The sequence below is a fragment of the Podarcis vaucheri genome (genome assembly GCF_965113315.1).
Source record: "Podarcis vaucheri genome assembly, chromosome: 2".
In the NCBI taxonomy this organism is placed as follows: domain Eukaryota; kingdom Metazoa; phylum Chordata; class Lepidosauria; order Squamata; family Lacertidae; genus Podarcis; species Podarcis vaucheri.
In genome coordinates, this window is record NC_138760.1 from 45733751 (window position 1) to 45750119 (window position 16369).

The window sequence follows — 16369 nt, forward strand, 5'->3', positions numbered from 1 at the left end:
TGAAAAACTGCTCATAAAATCACTGGACAAGTGAAAACATAGCTGATTGTAGCCCATGTAGCTCTTCTGCATTTTTGTCTGCTTATATGCCCTCTGCTTGGCTTGTCTCCTGAACAGCTAATGAAGATTATCAGAGGTTTTCTTTACGGCATCCTCATAAGGGCATGTGGTTCCTATAGTCTGTGTTTTTATTTAAATACCGCACAAATGTTTCCCCCGGACTTCATCCTTCCTTATAGGCAGCTCCAAACTTTGGGACTTTTTTTGAATTCTTTTCTTTTGTCTTCCTGTTTTCCTTTTTACTGATTTACCCTGTAGGTCCGAGAGCTGGAAGCAGAACTGGAAGATGAGAGGAAGCAGCGTGCTTTGGCTGTGGCATCCAAGAAGAAAATGGAAGCAGATCTGAAAGACCTAGAAGCTCAGATAGAGGCTTCAAACAAAGCCCGCGACGAAGCAATCAAACAGTTGCGCAAGTTGCAGGTGTGCACAGCTATTCCAGAAATAATTTAATCAAACCTTGGCCCCCAAAGTACTTATCAGCTTCTCCTTACTGTAACAGAGAAAAAGACCTGGATAACCTGAATATAATTGATCAACATTAATAGAAACAGGGTCAAATCAAAACTGGATACTATAGATGTGTAGAGTAAATTCTGGCCATGTGATTGGTTGGCCAAGTTCTCAGAATAAATATCTTTTCTTGGTCTTAAGATGCCTTTTAAATTTCAGGCTCAGATGAAAGATTATCAGCGTGAACTAGAAGAGGCCCGGGCATCTAGAGATGAAATCTTTGCTCAGTCGAAGGAGAATGAGAAAAAGCTCAAAAGCCTTGAAGCAGAAATTCTTCAACTGCAAGAGGTATGGCACGGAAAGCTGCCTGAGATATACCCATGGCTTATGGTGGAGATAGGAATGTTTTGAATCTTAACATTCTGCAAGTTGAGTGTGCGTATTTTACATATGCTTTGCAGTTGAGTGTGTGTGGTTTTGGCACAACTTTTAAAGTGTACACACTAAAATGGTTCATTTGTTTGAAGTAGTTGATTTGAATACTTTTCAAGGATCTGGTAGAGTCAGTCTTCAGTATCAAACTCTCTTGGGTTAGGGCAATGCTATAAACAAAGTCCAGGTAATATGTGAGCAGGGGAACTTCACGACATGGTTAAACTAGGCTAGAAGCAAAGCATATTAATTTCTTAAAAGCAAAAGGCTTCTTGTGCAGGCCTGTTTCATAGTGATATTGGGCACAACATGGTAGCTTTCTCTCCCTTCCCCCCATATGTTTGAAAATGGTTTTGCCTGCTGAAGCTAGTGAGATTCCCATGAATATATATTTTCAGGACCTTGCTGCCTCCGAGAGAGCCAGACGCCATGCAGAGCAAGAGAGGGATGAGCTGGCTGATGAAATTGCCAACAGTGCCTCTGGAAAGTAAGTAACTCCGGGTAGACTTCTTCACCTATAGCAGCCATTATGTGGCAGAAGCGTTCTGTGTCTGCACCAGTTGCTGCGCAAACCTCAATACGTGTGACAACAGCCTAATATCTTAGCTGAGTTTGTAGTGATCCTCTGTTGTCCCCCTGTGTAGATCTGCCTTGCTTGACGAGAAGCGCCGCTTAGAAGCCCGAATTGCACAGCTGGAGGAAGAACTAGAGGAAGAGCAGAGCAACATGGAGCTCCTCAATGATCGTTTCCGCAAAACCACTCTGCAGGTAACCCCTTTTGTGTTAGCTGGATGTTTTCTACTTGCCCCTAAAGGGATGAGAGTGTTTAAACAACTGCTTGCCTTTCTTAAAGGTTGACACCCTGAACTCTGAGCTGGCCGGAGAGCGGAGTGCTGCCCAGAAGAGTGAGAATGCACGCCAGCAGCTGGAGCGGCACAACAAAGAGTTGAAAGCTAAGCTCCAGGAGCTGGAGGGTTCAGTGAAGTCCAAGTTCAAGGCAACCATTTCAGCACTGGAAGCAAAGATTGGGCAGCTTGAAGAACAGTTGGAGCAAGAGGCAAAGTAAGCACGGCACACTCTGAAAATAGTGTTTCCAGGAGGCTGAATCATGATTTGATTTTGAAAAAGTACAACTTATTCTGAAACACCTTTTCTGGTAGCTGTTAATGAAACAAGATAGTCATCCAGCAAAAAGCTTGCAAGCCCAAGGAATAATAATCATCCAGTGCAGGCATTTGTGTGATCTTAATCAAGTTTATTTCTGATGGTGTGATTTATTGCTTTGATGTTAACACTGCTTGATGCATGAATTAAAATAAAAAAATTCCTTCCTGTAGCACCTTAAAGACCAACTAAGTTAGTTCTTGGTATAAGCTTTCGTGTGCATGCACACTTCTTCAGATACACATGCATGAATTGTTCCTCTAGATCCGTGGTGGCCAAACTTGGCCTTCCAGGTATTTTGGGACTACAATTCCCATCCCTGACCACTGGTCCTGTTAGCTAGGGATAATGGGAGTTGTAGTCCAAAAACAGCTGGAGGGCCAAGTTTGGCCACAACTGCTCTAGATGGTTATGGGAACCCCCTTCATTATCATTATCATCATTTTTTCTATTATTATTTCATTTATGAATTTCTTCTCATGTAACACCTCAAAGCGATTTCTAATAACATATATAAAACAGTACATAAATAAAAGTTAAAACAATTGCATATATAATGCAGTTTTAAAGACAACTGTAAATATAAAAACAGCAGCGCACACATAAACTCAGTTCAAATCCAAAACAAATACCAGCTGGGATAGAGATTTTAGAAGGTTTGTTGAAAGTGGAATGACGTTAGCAGGTGCTGAAAAGGCAACAGAGACGGCACCTAACTGATATGCAATGGAAGGGAGTTCCAAATCGTAGCTGTTGCCACACTAAAGGCCTCATTCTGATATCATATGGAACGGACCTCCTAAGTGAATGATAATTACAGGTTGCCCACTTGTGCTGGATGTGGTGATCAGTTGGGTATGTAGGGAATGAGGCAAATTATCAAGTATCCTGGTCCCAGGTTCTGTAGGGCTTCATACACTAATACCAGCACTTGAACCTAGCCTGGTAGCTAATTATTCTCACTAATGCTTTATTTTTCTGCTGTGGGCTCATGGAACCTTCACCTGTGGTTGGTATACATTTGGGCTCTGTTGCACTAATGACTAGTCTGTTACCTTTTTGACATCAAGTTGAGTGATCCTGCTCTGTTGACTTACCTTAGGGAGAGGGCAGCAGCCAACAAGCTAGTACGCCGGACAGAGAAGAAGCTGAAGGAGGTGTTCATGCAGGTCGAGGATGAGCGTCGACATGCAGATCAGTACAAAGAACAGGTGAGGAGCTACCTGTACCACTTAGATTCTCTGCTGTGGCTAGCCGACTATAGAAAATTTTCCCTGCTAATGCACATTGGGAAGCATAGTAGGTTGTTTACAACGGCCTGTATTGTGGACGGGGAAGGAACCTCAGAACTGGAGGCTGAGAGCACTCCCTGGTGACTTCCCTTCCTTGGCCACAACCTCTTTCTCCAGGCCAACCCCCCTCACTGGTTCTTCATCGCACTCTCCTTGAGTGTTTTTGCATGGCCAAAATGTGTCTTTGAAGTCTGATAATGCCTCCTGCTTGTGTGGATGAAGGAAAGAAGGAGGTGTGTGAGAGTGGGTGCAGAAAGTAGCATAGTTAAAATTCGAATTCAGCGTCCCACCCACTTTTGCTGCTGTTCCCCACCCACCACTAGAATGTACGTCCAGGAGGGAATGTTCCTCTTGGGCTGAAAAGGTTGTTCACCATTGGCCAATAACCTCCATGAAGTTCTTTAAGTGAGCAGGCGTTTGCACATCCTGCAGCTTCTCTGCTGCTATGGGTCCCATTCACTTGGGTGTGGAGTCAGGCGGGCTTGTGCAAGCCTCTCCTGCAGCCCATTTAAACTTCTGCTTCTCTGATCTGGAGTAATTGCAAAAGACTGAACTATACCTTCAGGAGAAGGGTATTTCTGGAGCATGCAACTTCTTGCCATAAGGTTAAAAAAACCAACTCAGGTAGTGCATTAGAGAAGAATTTCACCGAAGTTTTGTCAAATCCATGTGAGCAGCACAGGCAGCCAAGGCAGTCAGCACTGTCTGCTTTGTGAAAGTGGATGAACTCGTCAATCTGCCCCGTGAACATCCCACAGTGGATGGAGACCGAAAGATTGTTACGCCGCTGCCAGAGGTTCTCTGTCTCGAAAAGGGAGTGTAAGTGAAAGAGGATCTCTAATCTCATCTGGCGTGTCGCGTGGATGTTTCTTTCATGGAGCCTGTTTCTGATAATGCTCTGTAGATGGAGAAGGCCAATGCCAGGATGAAGCAGCTCAAACGGCAGCTGGAAGAGGCAGAGGAGGAGGCAACACGTGCTAATGCCTCACGCCGTAAGCTGCAGCGTGAGCTGGATGATGCCACTGAAGCCAATGAGGGTCTTAGCAGGGAGGTCAGCACTCTGAAGAACAGGCTACGGTGAGTCATGTGGTGGAAGGAAGGTCAAGGCAGGTGTGGGCAAATGCTTCGGGGCAGGTCGCTTTTGAGTTGGTGAATCACATGAGCCCCACAAAACATTTCCAGTTCTTTCCCTCCCCCAGTTTGTGATAGCTCAACTCTAATGTGGTCCAGAATTTAATGGGAGGGTGCTGTTGAGTAGCCAGAATTGAACATTATGCTTGAAATTTAATGTAGCACTAAGTAGGGGATGTGGCCCTCTCAACAACAGGATGTTCCCCAATCCCCCAGAGCAGATTAAGGGGGGGTGAAGCAGGAGGGGAGTCCTGTTGTGTGTGCACACACAACAATTTTGTTGAATCCCACCCCATGTCTACAGGGTCAGATCATTAGCTGATTTTGTGCCAGGTAGGCTGAGTGCAGGCTGCTTACGACAAATGGCCCTACTCAACTCCTATACCAATGAATGAGAGGGCAAAGTGATATTTCCTAAGCTATAGCCACACATGTACCAGTCATAGTTGTAGGCTTAAGTCTATCACTGGAAACATGATTTAAGTGGTATTGTGATCCTCATCTGTGAGCACTATGGTCTCAATGAGGGGGAAACCTTTATGCTAATGTAGTGCATGGTGGGTAGCTAGACATCCTCAAGGTCCCAGTAGCTTTCTCTGTGGAGCAAAGGTCTATGTCCTTCCAACAACTCACTCCTTTCCCTCTTCCTCATAGGAGGGGCGGCCCAATCACGTTTTCCTCCAGCCGATCCGGGAGGCGCCAGCTGCACATTGAAGGGGCTTCCCTGGAGCTTTCAGATGACGACGCAGAGAGTAAAGGCAGTGATATCAACGAGCCGCAGGCTGCCCAAACAGAGTAGAGCCTCTCCCCCCCCCCCACCATATCTTACAGCGGGCATTCCCGCCAATGTGACTTTTGCTCCATGCATTTGGAAGAGGAGGAAGAAGAGGCCCTTACTGGCCACCAAATTGCCTTGTGGCCCTAGACTTGCCTTAGGCAACACTGGCACACTACCTGGTCATGCAGGTCAGCCCCAGCATACTGCTGCCTGGCTTTGCCATGATGTAGCCTGCTTTGGATATAGGTACCACTGCTTCTTTATATGTATTAAAACTGTCTTCGTTCAGTGCTCTTTGTCTTCAAGGTATCCATTGTAAAGCCATTTTCTAAGGCACTGGGCGATAGGATTACCCCTCTGTCCCTTCTGATACACCATTCCCAAGCAGAAGTTTCTGACACCTGCCTCTTCCCCTTTTCTATGCATGTTTAGCTGTATAGCAATCACTTGCGTTTCTTTTGGTCTCCAAAGTTCTGCTTATGTACCAGCCCCGACTGCGCCTTTTTCCTGATCATTTTACGATAGATTTAGGTCATTGACTGTGAAAACGCCCTGAGGGGCTTCAGGGGGTAACGTACACCTGAGAGTAGCATCTCTACTAGCCAGCAGTTGGTGCTCCATAATGAGCACTCTTCAACCGTGGGACCTCCAAATTGGGTTGGTGCTATGTCCTGGCAGATTGGAGACCAAATAAGATACTAACCACTTTCTTCAGTACAGTACTATTAATAGTACTCAGTGCAAATTGGATAGTCTCAGCCTGGGAATTGGATTACCCCCCGCAGCTACCCAGCAACTGTTTCCTTGCTGGGGGTAGAAGTGTTAAGATTAGAGCCACTCTTGCCAGCTATCTTGATGCCCAAGATCAGTGTGTCTGCCAGAGGATAGCATGAGGACATTGCCTGTAAATGGATACAGCCTGTGGAACTGCTCTCTCCCTTTCTTCGGCTTTCATTTGGACAGTGTTAACTGCACCTAGCTTAGCATCCTTATTGTTTCATAGCTGTGAACTGACATTTACAGAAAGTGCCTTAGACACTACAGTACTAAGACAATGTTACATATATAATTTGCCTATAACAATGATTTAATGTATTAATTTTATCATATCATGTTACATACACATCTTCTCTAGTCCAAGTGGTATTGATATTCAGTGATGAGGAATCAGTGTTAACTATGAAATCTTGATCTGTTGCAACATGCTTGAAAAAAATACTTTTTTTTTTGGTTACAAGCTTTAACATCCATTATAAAGCTTTTGTTTCTGTGCATTTGGGTATTTCTTAATCCTAACTGGCTGTTGACCACCAGGCATCTGACTGCAAATACCTTGTTTCTTTGTATCTCCATATTTCTAGACAATGATTTTTGTAAGACAATAAATTTATTCATTCTAGAGACTCATTCATGCTTGGGCTGCTTACTTAGAAGAGATGCTATCCCTCCCAAAATCAAGATAGTAATGAATAAATGAAACTTGCAGGTTTGTCCATATTGATAAACTGATAGTGCTATAAAAGTAAATGATGTTGATAATAATATGAAATACTGAATCATTTTTAAATTGTAAGTGATAGGCATCAAGTCACTTCAATAATTCATTTTCTTGGGTTTTAAATTCTTTTAGTATTTGAGAAACAGGTGTGCCGAGTTCAGCAACCAATACATAATGCAAGGAATACTAGTCACAGTAACTGGGCGGGGGAATGCTGCCTCCCCCATTCCTTAATTTAGAACAAGAGAAAACCTTTTATCTGTAAGCCAAGGTTGACAGATGTGGTATCAACCTGTCAAAATCCCTTTCCCTTTAGATTTTGTTTACTCTTGTAGCAGTGTGTGATGAAGATGATAAATAGCTTTGCAACTGGTGTATAACTTAAGGCAGTACCCACTCACCACTTTACCAGTGGTGACAGTACAGGAGTGGTGGATTGGTCCATTATTACTGATGTATTTACATCTAGGAGAAAACGTCCTACCTGAAGCTTGGTCTTTTGGGTGTGTACTTTCTTCAAGATAAGAAACTATGAAGATGAATAGGAGCACATGCTACTGCCAATCATGGTGGATGTTGACAGTAGTGAAGCATCATGCAGAAAGTTTCAATTTTGGCTGGAAACCATCAAACCTGAATTCTCTGTTCAGTTGCCATCTTGACATTAAACAAGTTTTAAGTACTCTTCTTAGTTAGTTCTTAGTGTAACTTAGTCTTTCCTGGCACTCGTCATGTGCTGCAGGAATCCAACATAGATTAGGCATGTAGGAGAAGAGAGCCCCCTCCCTGGCTGCCACAATTCCAAAACACATGAAAAAGGATGCTCTTTGATCAACCACCTCCACATCCAGCTGTAGATGCACTCACTTCCCGTATTTACCCTCTACTGACAGCTAGCCACAGCTGTGGAAGGGAACTTGTGTCAACTTTATAAGGGGAAGAGCCTGCTCAACAGCTGCCACAGTGACACCACCCACTCACCAAAACAACACACAAAGCATAGGCAGAAGCATCTTTTCTGCAAAAGCCAATGTGTCCACATTAAAAGATCTTTATTTTTGGACCATCTCTCGTTGAACCACAGGATGGCAGTCACCACAGAAATCTGATACACTGTCCTAGGGAAAACATGCCTCAGAGATTCTGAATAAATAAAGCTACAAAGCCCAAGTTATGTACAAATATCTTAGGCAAAGATATTATGTTTACAAACCTATGTACAGTAAAACAAATGTAAACAGTAAATGCAGCAAAGGACACACAAGAAAAGGGCTGACAAAATCCAAGCTGTGAGTGGCAATTTGCCCCTAGCCTGCTCTGGCTTTTACTCCCTTCTCTTTCCCTTGCTCTTAGGCAATTCCCACTAAATCTCACTAAGAAGCCAGAGCCCCAAACCACTGGTTTATTGAAATAAGATAGGCAAAAGCCAGCAGCATAGGATGAAGCTGACTAAAATTTTAAAAAAATTAAACAGGTGTTGCTCTACTTTAAAAATTACCAGCTTTGGTGAACAGAGACATAATTGCACAACACACACATTTCTTGTGCTCCACAGAGGAGATACCACAGCTAGATCTTTAGCAGGGCTGCTCCATCAGGTCTCAAGCCCGTTGGATACACCATCATTTCATTGGGAGTATGGAAGGTCCATACAGGTTCATCCTGCATCCCAAGTGTATCAGCTGGCCAGAGAAGTTCTAGGCCTTCCCTGGCTTCCCTTGAATATGAGCTGTCTCATCCAGAAAGGGGGCAGGGTGGGGAAAAGAAATACAGCACTGGGATCCTGTGTGCCTATGTGCAAAGTTTGGGGAGGAGGTGGAGGAGTTGCTAAGGGGCCATCCAGCATCAAAGTAGACCCAACTTAGCAGAGGTACAAAACTGGAGGGTGGGGCAGCAGGAGAAGGTGATTTAGGCAAGTGCAACTCCAACATCCTGTGAGACAGACATCAGCGGTGACCACGTTAAAGAACGTCCACGATGGAAATAGAAGAAAATAGACTGTATTGACATAAGGAGTGCTCTGTGTGTGCTGGGATCTTCTCCAGGCAGCTTCTGAGTGCTACAACCCACTCAGCTCCAGCAGGGGGCACTAACGGAAAAGTTTTGCAAGCAGCTCTTGTTCCTTCACGAACTAATTAGAGTCCCATCATGGCCTTGCAACCCATTCATACACTCAGCGGGAGCATGCCTGGTGCTGATGATGGTCTGGACCCTCCTAGACCTGGTGGTGGGCCTTGGTCAAAGCCATTGACTGCCCTGTGGAACAGTAAGAGAAAATGGTCAACAAGAAGTACCGACAGATAAAAACTGCACTTGTTGCGCCATGTCACAAACGCATGCAATGCTGAACTGTTTGTCTTGCAAGGGCTAGCCAAGTGTGTAAACTGAATTGTGAAAATCCAAAGGACTGTTAATCCTGCAAACTAAAGGCCAATAGTTCAGTTCCCAAAATGCATGCAGCAAGGGCAAGTCCCTTGATAGACACTTCTGTCTCCTTTCAGAATAGTCTTCCATTTGTTTTCAATTTTGGTATGTTTGTTTATATTTTACAATTGTATAATTTTGGGGGCTAACTGCAAAAAGGCAAAGTACACATGCATTTTCTATATATTCAATAGAAACATCTGCCTTTGGGGCTGTCATCAGGGGTAACAAAGCTTTTTGCTTATCCAGAAATACACCAAATGCTTTGTAAGCCTATCTGGCTATATGAAATGGGTATTTTAGTGTGGCAGCACCTATACTTTGGAACTCGCTGCCTACTGACACCACACAGACACCTTTAGTGTATCCTGTTCTACACCCACCTGCTTAAAACATTTTTGTTTAGACAAGCCTGTTCAGTCACAGATGTTGGCATTTTTTAATCTTTTAAACTGATAATTTTAATATTTCTTGTAAACTACTAATGTTTCACTACCATCAAGGTGTGCATAAATAACTTTGTATGGTATGTTGCCTTAGCATTACCACACAACCAAACACAGAAATTATCATCCAAGTTTTCCAGTCTATCAGAAAGCTATGAGAAGTATCAAAACGCACAATATGCATTGACCAAACATCACACCTCCATGTAGAGGTGCTCCCCGCTGCCACACAAATACCAAACCAACCTCCGTTTCTACCTCTTGCTCTTAGACCTAATCTCCATTTGAAAAACTAGAAGAGGGGACTCATAATTTACCACAAGTCCCCAGAGCTAGGCTGCATGCAAATGTGGGACACTCTCCTGCTGCTGCAACCCAGAAGAAAAGCAAAAATGAATTACATAAAGAAGGACTAGGTGGCTCACAGAGCTAGTTAAATCTTTGCTGTGGGCTGTGTTACAATAGCTAAGAAATAGGTCTCAAATTCAATTATTCAAAAGTTGCAGAGTGACAGAAGTGTTTCAGAGTTACAGTGGTACCTCGCAAGACGAATGCCTCGCAAGACAAAAAACTCCCTAGACGAAAGGTTTTTTCGTTTTCGATTTGCATCGCAAGACGAATTCCCCTATGGGCTTGCTTCGCAAGACGAAAACTTTTCACGACTTTGTTAAACCGTTAAAACCGTGCTTCGCAAGACGAAAAATTCGCTAGACGGCAAAACTCGCGGAACGAATTAATTTCGTCTTGCGAGGCACCACTGTAGTTAGTTTTGCCAATGAATTGGAATTCCCATTGGTTCAATCTATCTAATTGTGTCCTAGACCCACAGCAAGCTCTTCATTCAAGGAGAGGTTTCAGTGAATGGAAGTCCCCTTTTCTCCTGCCAACCCCCACCCACTTCAAGGGCTCCCCAACTCTCTGGAATGTATGTGTGCACACAGTGGACTGCAGAGGGAAGGGGGAATTCATATAAGCCTCTGATGGATCAAGAAACCATTTATTAGCAGAATATAATTGGATGCAACCCCCTAGCTACTTTTAGTGTGGTAGAGACAGAGGTGTTTATGATGCTAATGAACAGAAAAGTGTCCTGGGAGAATAGACAGATCCATGGCATTGGACATTTAGATAGGATGATAGAACATGTTGAATGACCTAGCCATTATATGCTCCATCCAGGTGAAGTGGTTTTGCACAAATTGCCTGTGTTTTCAAAATTTGCAATCCAATCACCAAGAATTGGAGCGATGCCAGATTCTGTACTAGAAGGTGGATTCAGAAAGTTCCAGCAAGGTCATGGTTATGCATAGTTCTAGGCTCCCAAACCTACAGGCAGGGGACAACATTTCTGGAATACAAACATTCACTGATGAGGAGTCCAACTCCTAAATAGACCTGAACTTGTTGACTAGTATTCCCAGATACACTAATGTGGTGTTACCCACAAATATGTACACAGCCCTTTGAATATACTGATGTTTATTTCCAATTTCAGGTTTTTAAATGTACTGGGCTTGGGCACAAATTAAGCACACAATGATGATGCTGAAGTGAAACCCAATATATATGTCCAAACTTTCTCCCAGTACATAGCTTGTCCCATACTGGACAGAGACAATTCCTACACAGATTGCAGCTGGAGGGTTCATCACAGCTATGGAAGTTCACTTAGCACTGAAAAGAGATTGTCTTGGTCAATTGTACAATTCACTGATTAGCAGGCATATAGTGGACTGCTAGGGCTTCCCAGGGCAAGCTAAATGATGGTGGTGTGAGCCCTACAGTTAAGAAAAACCATTTCTAGGTCACAGATATTCTGAAGATGGCTTAAGGCAATTATAGGCTAACCTGTTCCTACAAAAACCACGCAAAGTGCTGGGACTAGTCACACAAGGAATGTCATGGTAACAGCTGAGAACTGAGGTACAAGACTGTTCAAATCCAGGCCATTCACTGAACTGCAGTTCTGATGCAATAAAGCCCTAGCGAACTGTCGGCCAGCCATTTCTAGCCTACTTATCTCCTTAGAACTGGCTGAGGCAGGAGGCCCATTAAAGCCTCCCTCTGCTTTCCTGATTCAACAGCAGATTGAGCTGGAGAAATGCCGCATCAATATAAGCAGGCAAAGCTTCTTGCCTGTGGCATACTTCTCACTCAAACAGCAGAAGTGACTACATTCAGCAGTGACTTCCTCTCCCCTTCTTAAACAGAAATCTATTGACAAAGAATGAATAGGGAGGTAGGGGAATGCCCTTCAAGGCCTTTCCCCTCCATTTTTCAATGAAAAAGAAAGGACGCTGTGGAAGAAAAATTGAAACTTATGAACTATTTTCACTTTTGGAATTATGGACAAAAGGCTCAAACCTCAGCACTGGGCAAGTATCTGCTTTGCCTGATGAAGGTCCCAGGCTTAATCTCCAGGTAGAGCTGGGAGAGGGACGCGGGTGGCGCTGTGGGCTAAAGCCTCAGCGCCTAGGGCTTGCCGATCGAAAGGTCGGCGGTTCGAATCCCCGCGGCGGGGTGCGCTCCCGCTGCTCGGTCCCAGCGCCTGCCCACCTAGCAGTTCGAAAGCACCCCCGGGGGCAAGTAGATAAATAGGTACCGCTTACCAGCGGGAAGGTAAACGGCGTTCCGTGTGCGGCTCTGGCTCGCCAGAGCAGCGTTGTCACGCTGGCCACGTGACCCGGAAGTGTCTTCGGACAGCGCTGGCCCCCGGCCAATAGATGTGAGATGGGCGCACAAACCCCAGAGTCTGTCAAGACTGGCCCGTTCGGGCAGGGGTACCTTTACCTTTACCTAGAGCTGGGAGAGACTCCCTGCCTGAAACCCTAGAGAGCCAATATATCAGTGTAGACAATAATGAGCTACAGGGACCAATGATTAGGCAGCTTTCTGTATTTGAGCAAAGTGACTTCACTTCCCCCTCCTCATCTGCAACAGACTTCCACACAGTCAGAATTTTCTCTGAAAGGTCTCTAAACCTGGAGCAGATTTTGGAGGTCTGTTGGTGGCAGGGGCAGAATGAAGAACAGGCAGGTAAAATCTTGTTAGGCAAGGGGAATTCCACCAGCAATGGAGTCAACCTAATGTGAATGACACCTTTTAATACAGGGCTTTAAAATATTGTTTCATCTTTATCTTACTTCCTTAATTTCTGATGTAAAGTGTTAGGTACTTCTTGAAGACGTGCACAATTCTTAATGCCTACTCCAAATTCCTCCACTTGAAATTTGAGCATGAAATAAAATGATGCAAATTAAGTACACAATGAATTAAGAAACAAGCTAACATGCAAATATTGTTTCAAGCAGCAAACCTTCAGTTCACAGATTATGGAGAAGGAAAAGGAAATTGGAATCTATGATCACGATTAGAATCAAAATTCATTGTGGGTATTTTCAAGGGTGTGCTTTATTGTTCAATTAGGGTTTCATGTGGCTTATTTATGGTATTTTTACCCTTGCCTTCCACACTTGCTGTGTACTAATGACTAAAGAGCTCAATCCTGTTATACAGGCGGCAACCATTTTAGGCATGCCCAACTGACATATGATTGCAGACGCACAGGTCCTTTTGGACCCAGATGAAGGCTTATACGCACTCCACTGACGCTTATGGGGGCTGGGAATAGAACCCCCACATGAAAAGGTCACCACCTGAATATAAAGCAGATATATATGAATCTTGCTTGTGATATGTGGTATCAATCCACTATCCCCTCTTGTGTTTCCAGATTATTATTATTTTATTAATTTGGGTTTTTTTCCCATTTCTGCATAAATGCTATGGACGGTGGACTGTTTCAAGGCCTAATTGTTAAAAACTTTCATTTTGCTTATCACAATACTGATTGTTCCTGCTTTATGTGATCATTTTTTTCATATTTTTACAAAAAAAAGTTATCTTTATGTAATGTAAGGTTCAGCAGGTAGTAACTCTATTTCTGGGCCTATTTGTAATTGATGCTCAAATACAACTAAGGCATTTGTTTTTAAAATTTCATTAAATTGTACTGTTTGCTAAAGTACTAACTTTACACAATACATTTTATATTCAAGTTTGAAATTGATGAATAAGTACTTATATATATATTATTTTGTCTCAAAATTTCTAAGGGTTTGTTTTTCCATGGTTTGCCAATTTCCAGAAGTTTCATTTCTGTACACAGCACACACCTCAAATCTGGCACGTATTTGTCGCACTCAAGTGGCATGCATGAAGAGGACAAGAGTTCAGTAGAAGTATAGCATCCTGTTACGTAAAATCTATAAATCTAGTTACATGGCAATAAAAACCAAAAACCAATTCAGTCACAAGATTAGTATCTCAGCCCCACACATCCCTGATAAGTGACACACACTCGCATCCCCACGCATCAGGCATCACACCAAAACAGTTGCAATTACCCATGAAATGCGCAGGGAATCTGACCTATCCAAAAAGGAGAGATGGAAACAATTCATATTGAAAATATCTGTTATGTCAAAAGACTTCCAGGCATCACTGATGAAGGTGAGGTTCTTGAAGTCAATTTAGGAACTAGTATTAAAGCCAAAGTGGGGAATTGCTTTCCAAATTCCACCAAGCATAGCACTAAAACAGCAAGATTAGAGATGCCTAAAATCAATCCAGTTTACCATCTACACATCTGCCTTGCTTTGGGAACACTTTGCTATTAGGGGTTCTGCCTACACAACTGGCATTCATGTATACTGTATATATTTCTAATAATATAGTCAGTGGTCCTTTGATGGCCTACCAGAGACCATTTTTAGTACTAGCTTGTACAACATCAATACAGCTGTGTTTAGAATTTGATAACGCTGTACATTAATGCTAACATAAGATACAAAGACACCAGCATGGAATTCTGGCTTGGGCTGGGATCTAAAGCGTGCTCTGCTGATGGTGCTCTCATTCTGCGATAGAAATGTGTGCTACTACAATGCAAGCAAGGAACACACACAATTGTACTCTTGGCAATGAGATCTAAAGCAGGATGAGATATAAACCCTCCAGGGATTGCATACACACACCTGCCTTCATATCACATGCATTTACTCCCCCAGCCAACTTGGCTTGAAAACAGTATTTTGGGGTTTTTGAAGCCCAACTCCTGGAGGAGTGATAGATTTTCTGGAGATTGCAAATGGGCTGTGACAGACCATCACAACAATTAGGCTTGAGAAAAACCTACTGAGGGCAACAGAAGGCTATTTATCAAGTTTAATTGCAGAGCACAGGGTGTTTTGGTGCAAAGGGAATATTAACACTTTCCTTCCTAGCTGTGACAAACTGAAATGCTCTGGGAAAAGCCTTTTTTCATATTTAATTGTAGCAGGGAAGGGAACACTGTAGGCCAGATGGGGAGGTCTTAGGGATGACATATACCCCACAGGCCTATGGTTCCTCATCCCTAGTCTAACGAGCTCAAAATATGAGTTTGCATGAAGTCATCTCAGCCACTTATCAGCCATCACCAATTTTCAGCATTACAAGGACATGAATAACTGGTTTATTCTCTGGTTCAGTCACAATTTCCAACTTCACTTAAGCTCACTTGGCTTCAAGTTTCAACAAATGACTTAGTTAACTTTCCATATAAGGGGCCCTTAACAAGTTGTTCCTGCATATCACTAGGTAGGACAGTACCCACCACACCCCAATTTAATAGCCACTCAATTCCAATGCACCATAGAGAGTCAACAGTGTAAACAATTGCTACTAGCAGAATAGCGGCAAAGCCAGCAATAGAGCAATGTGTGAGTTACCTCAATCAGTCCCACCACCCAACCATAGGCCATTCATAAGGCAGCAGCAGCAGCAGATTGGGTTGGGTCCATAAACATGCGTGGCTGTTTCAGGATCCAGCGACAATTGGGGGCAGGGAGAAGACTACAGGGGCTAGAGAAAGAGAGAGAGAGAGAAAGAAACAAACAAACAGGGGAGAAGGAGAAAAAATAGCATGCCTAAGCTCACTTCCCATGCCATGATACAGCCCTGGCTAGCATGGCAATAAGATGGTAGCCAATTCACAATTACTCAGAAGGGCTTAACAATATGCAAAAAATAAAAAATAAATCGCAGGTGGACTGAAAGGGTGGGTGGGGGAGAGAGAAGTAGAAGCAGCAAAGGAAGAGGGACAGGATGCAAGGCCACAGAGTGTCAACATAGGGGCGAAAAGCAGAAGGAACTGAGAAAAGTGTGGCCTTTGACCCTTCTCTGCACACTCTTGAACAACTTGAATACCTCCCTGCTTGCTGCTCAAGAAAACCCTGTGTGTCTGCTTCATGGGATATAGCTTGTCGTTGTTATTTGTTCCCCAGGACTACCTTGAAGACAGGATCACCAGATCTCTGTTAGACATATTCTTCAAGAGACAAGCTGCGAGAATCCCCTAACCACTGCCCAAAAGTAGGACTACAGCTGCCTAACAGTACTGTTTACCAATTCAGTTGTTTAAGGTCTGTACTAGTTACTATAAACAACAGGGAGTTCTGCACTGAATGGGATATGGCATAGTGCAAGGTGAGGTCAGGGACTGGCAAAAAAAAAAAAAAGAGGACCAAACAGAAAGAAATCATTTCTGCAAAAGTGCAGAATGAGACTTGGGAAAACCTGAAGAGAATTTTGGAGAGAGACTTGTAAGAGGAAAGCCAAGGTGTTCTAAATGAAGGGATGAGCAGAAAGCAAA

At 43.5% G+C, this 16369-nt stretch overlaps 2 protein-coding genes across 10 annotated transcripts in view; one reads left to right on the forward strand and one right to left on the reverse strand.

Moving 5' to 3' along the window:
- The window catches only part of MYH10 (myosin heavy chain 10), a 71872-nt gene extending 65158 nt beyond the window's left edge, over nucleotides 1-6714 (forward strand). For all 4 annotated transcript variants that reach the window (XM_082213795.1, XM_082213798.1, XM_082213796.1 and 1 more), the window contains 8 exons: nucleotides 319-480; nucleotides 730-858; nucleotides 1341-1429; nucleotides 1587-1710; nucleotides 1796-2004; nucleotides 3209-3317; nucleotides 4303-4475; nucleotides 5184-6714. In XM_082213795.1, coding sequence (XP_082069921.1) covers nucleotides 319-480; nucleotides 730-858; nucleotides 1341-1429; nucleotides 1587-1710; nucleotides 1796-2004; nucleotides 3209-3317; nucleotides 4303-4475; nucleotides 5184-5328 — 1140 coding nt within the window. In that variant the 3' untranslated portion in view covers nucleotides 5329-6714. The remainder of the gene's footprint in view (nucleotides 1-318; nucleotides 481-729; nucleotides 859-1340; nucleotides 1430-1586; nucleotides 1711-1795; nucleotides 2005-3208; nucleotides 3318-4302; nucleotides 4476-5183) is intronic.
- A 1126-nt stretch (nucleotides 6715-7840) lies between these two features.
- NDEL1 (nudE neurodevelopment protein 1 like 1) overlaps nucleotides 7841-16369 on the reverse strand; it is a 48113-nt gene continuing 39584 nt past the window's right edge. For 3 of the 6 annotated variants that reach the window (XR_014217137.1, XR_014217138.1, XR_014217139.1), the window contains exons 9-11: nucleotides 15447-15579; nucleotides 14082-14106; nucleotides 7841-9061 (exon numbers count right to left, since the gene is read on the reverse strand). Coding sequence is in view for 3 of the 6 variants with exons in the window: in XM_082213880.1 (XP_082070006.1) it covers nucleotides 15480-15579 (100 nt within the window). In the remaining 3 variants the exon portion in view is untranslated. The remainder of the gene's footprint in view (nucleotides 9062-14081; nucleotides 14107-15446; nucleotides 15580-16369) is intronic. The other 3 variants (XM_082213882.1, XM_082213880.1, XM_082213881.1) reach the window with 3 other exon arrangements.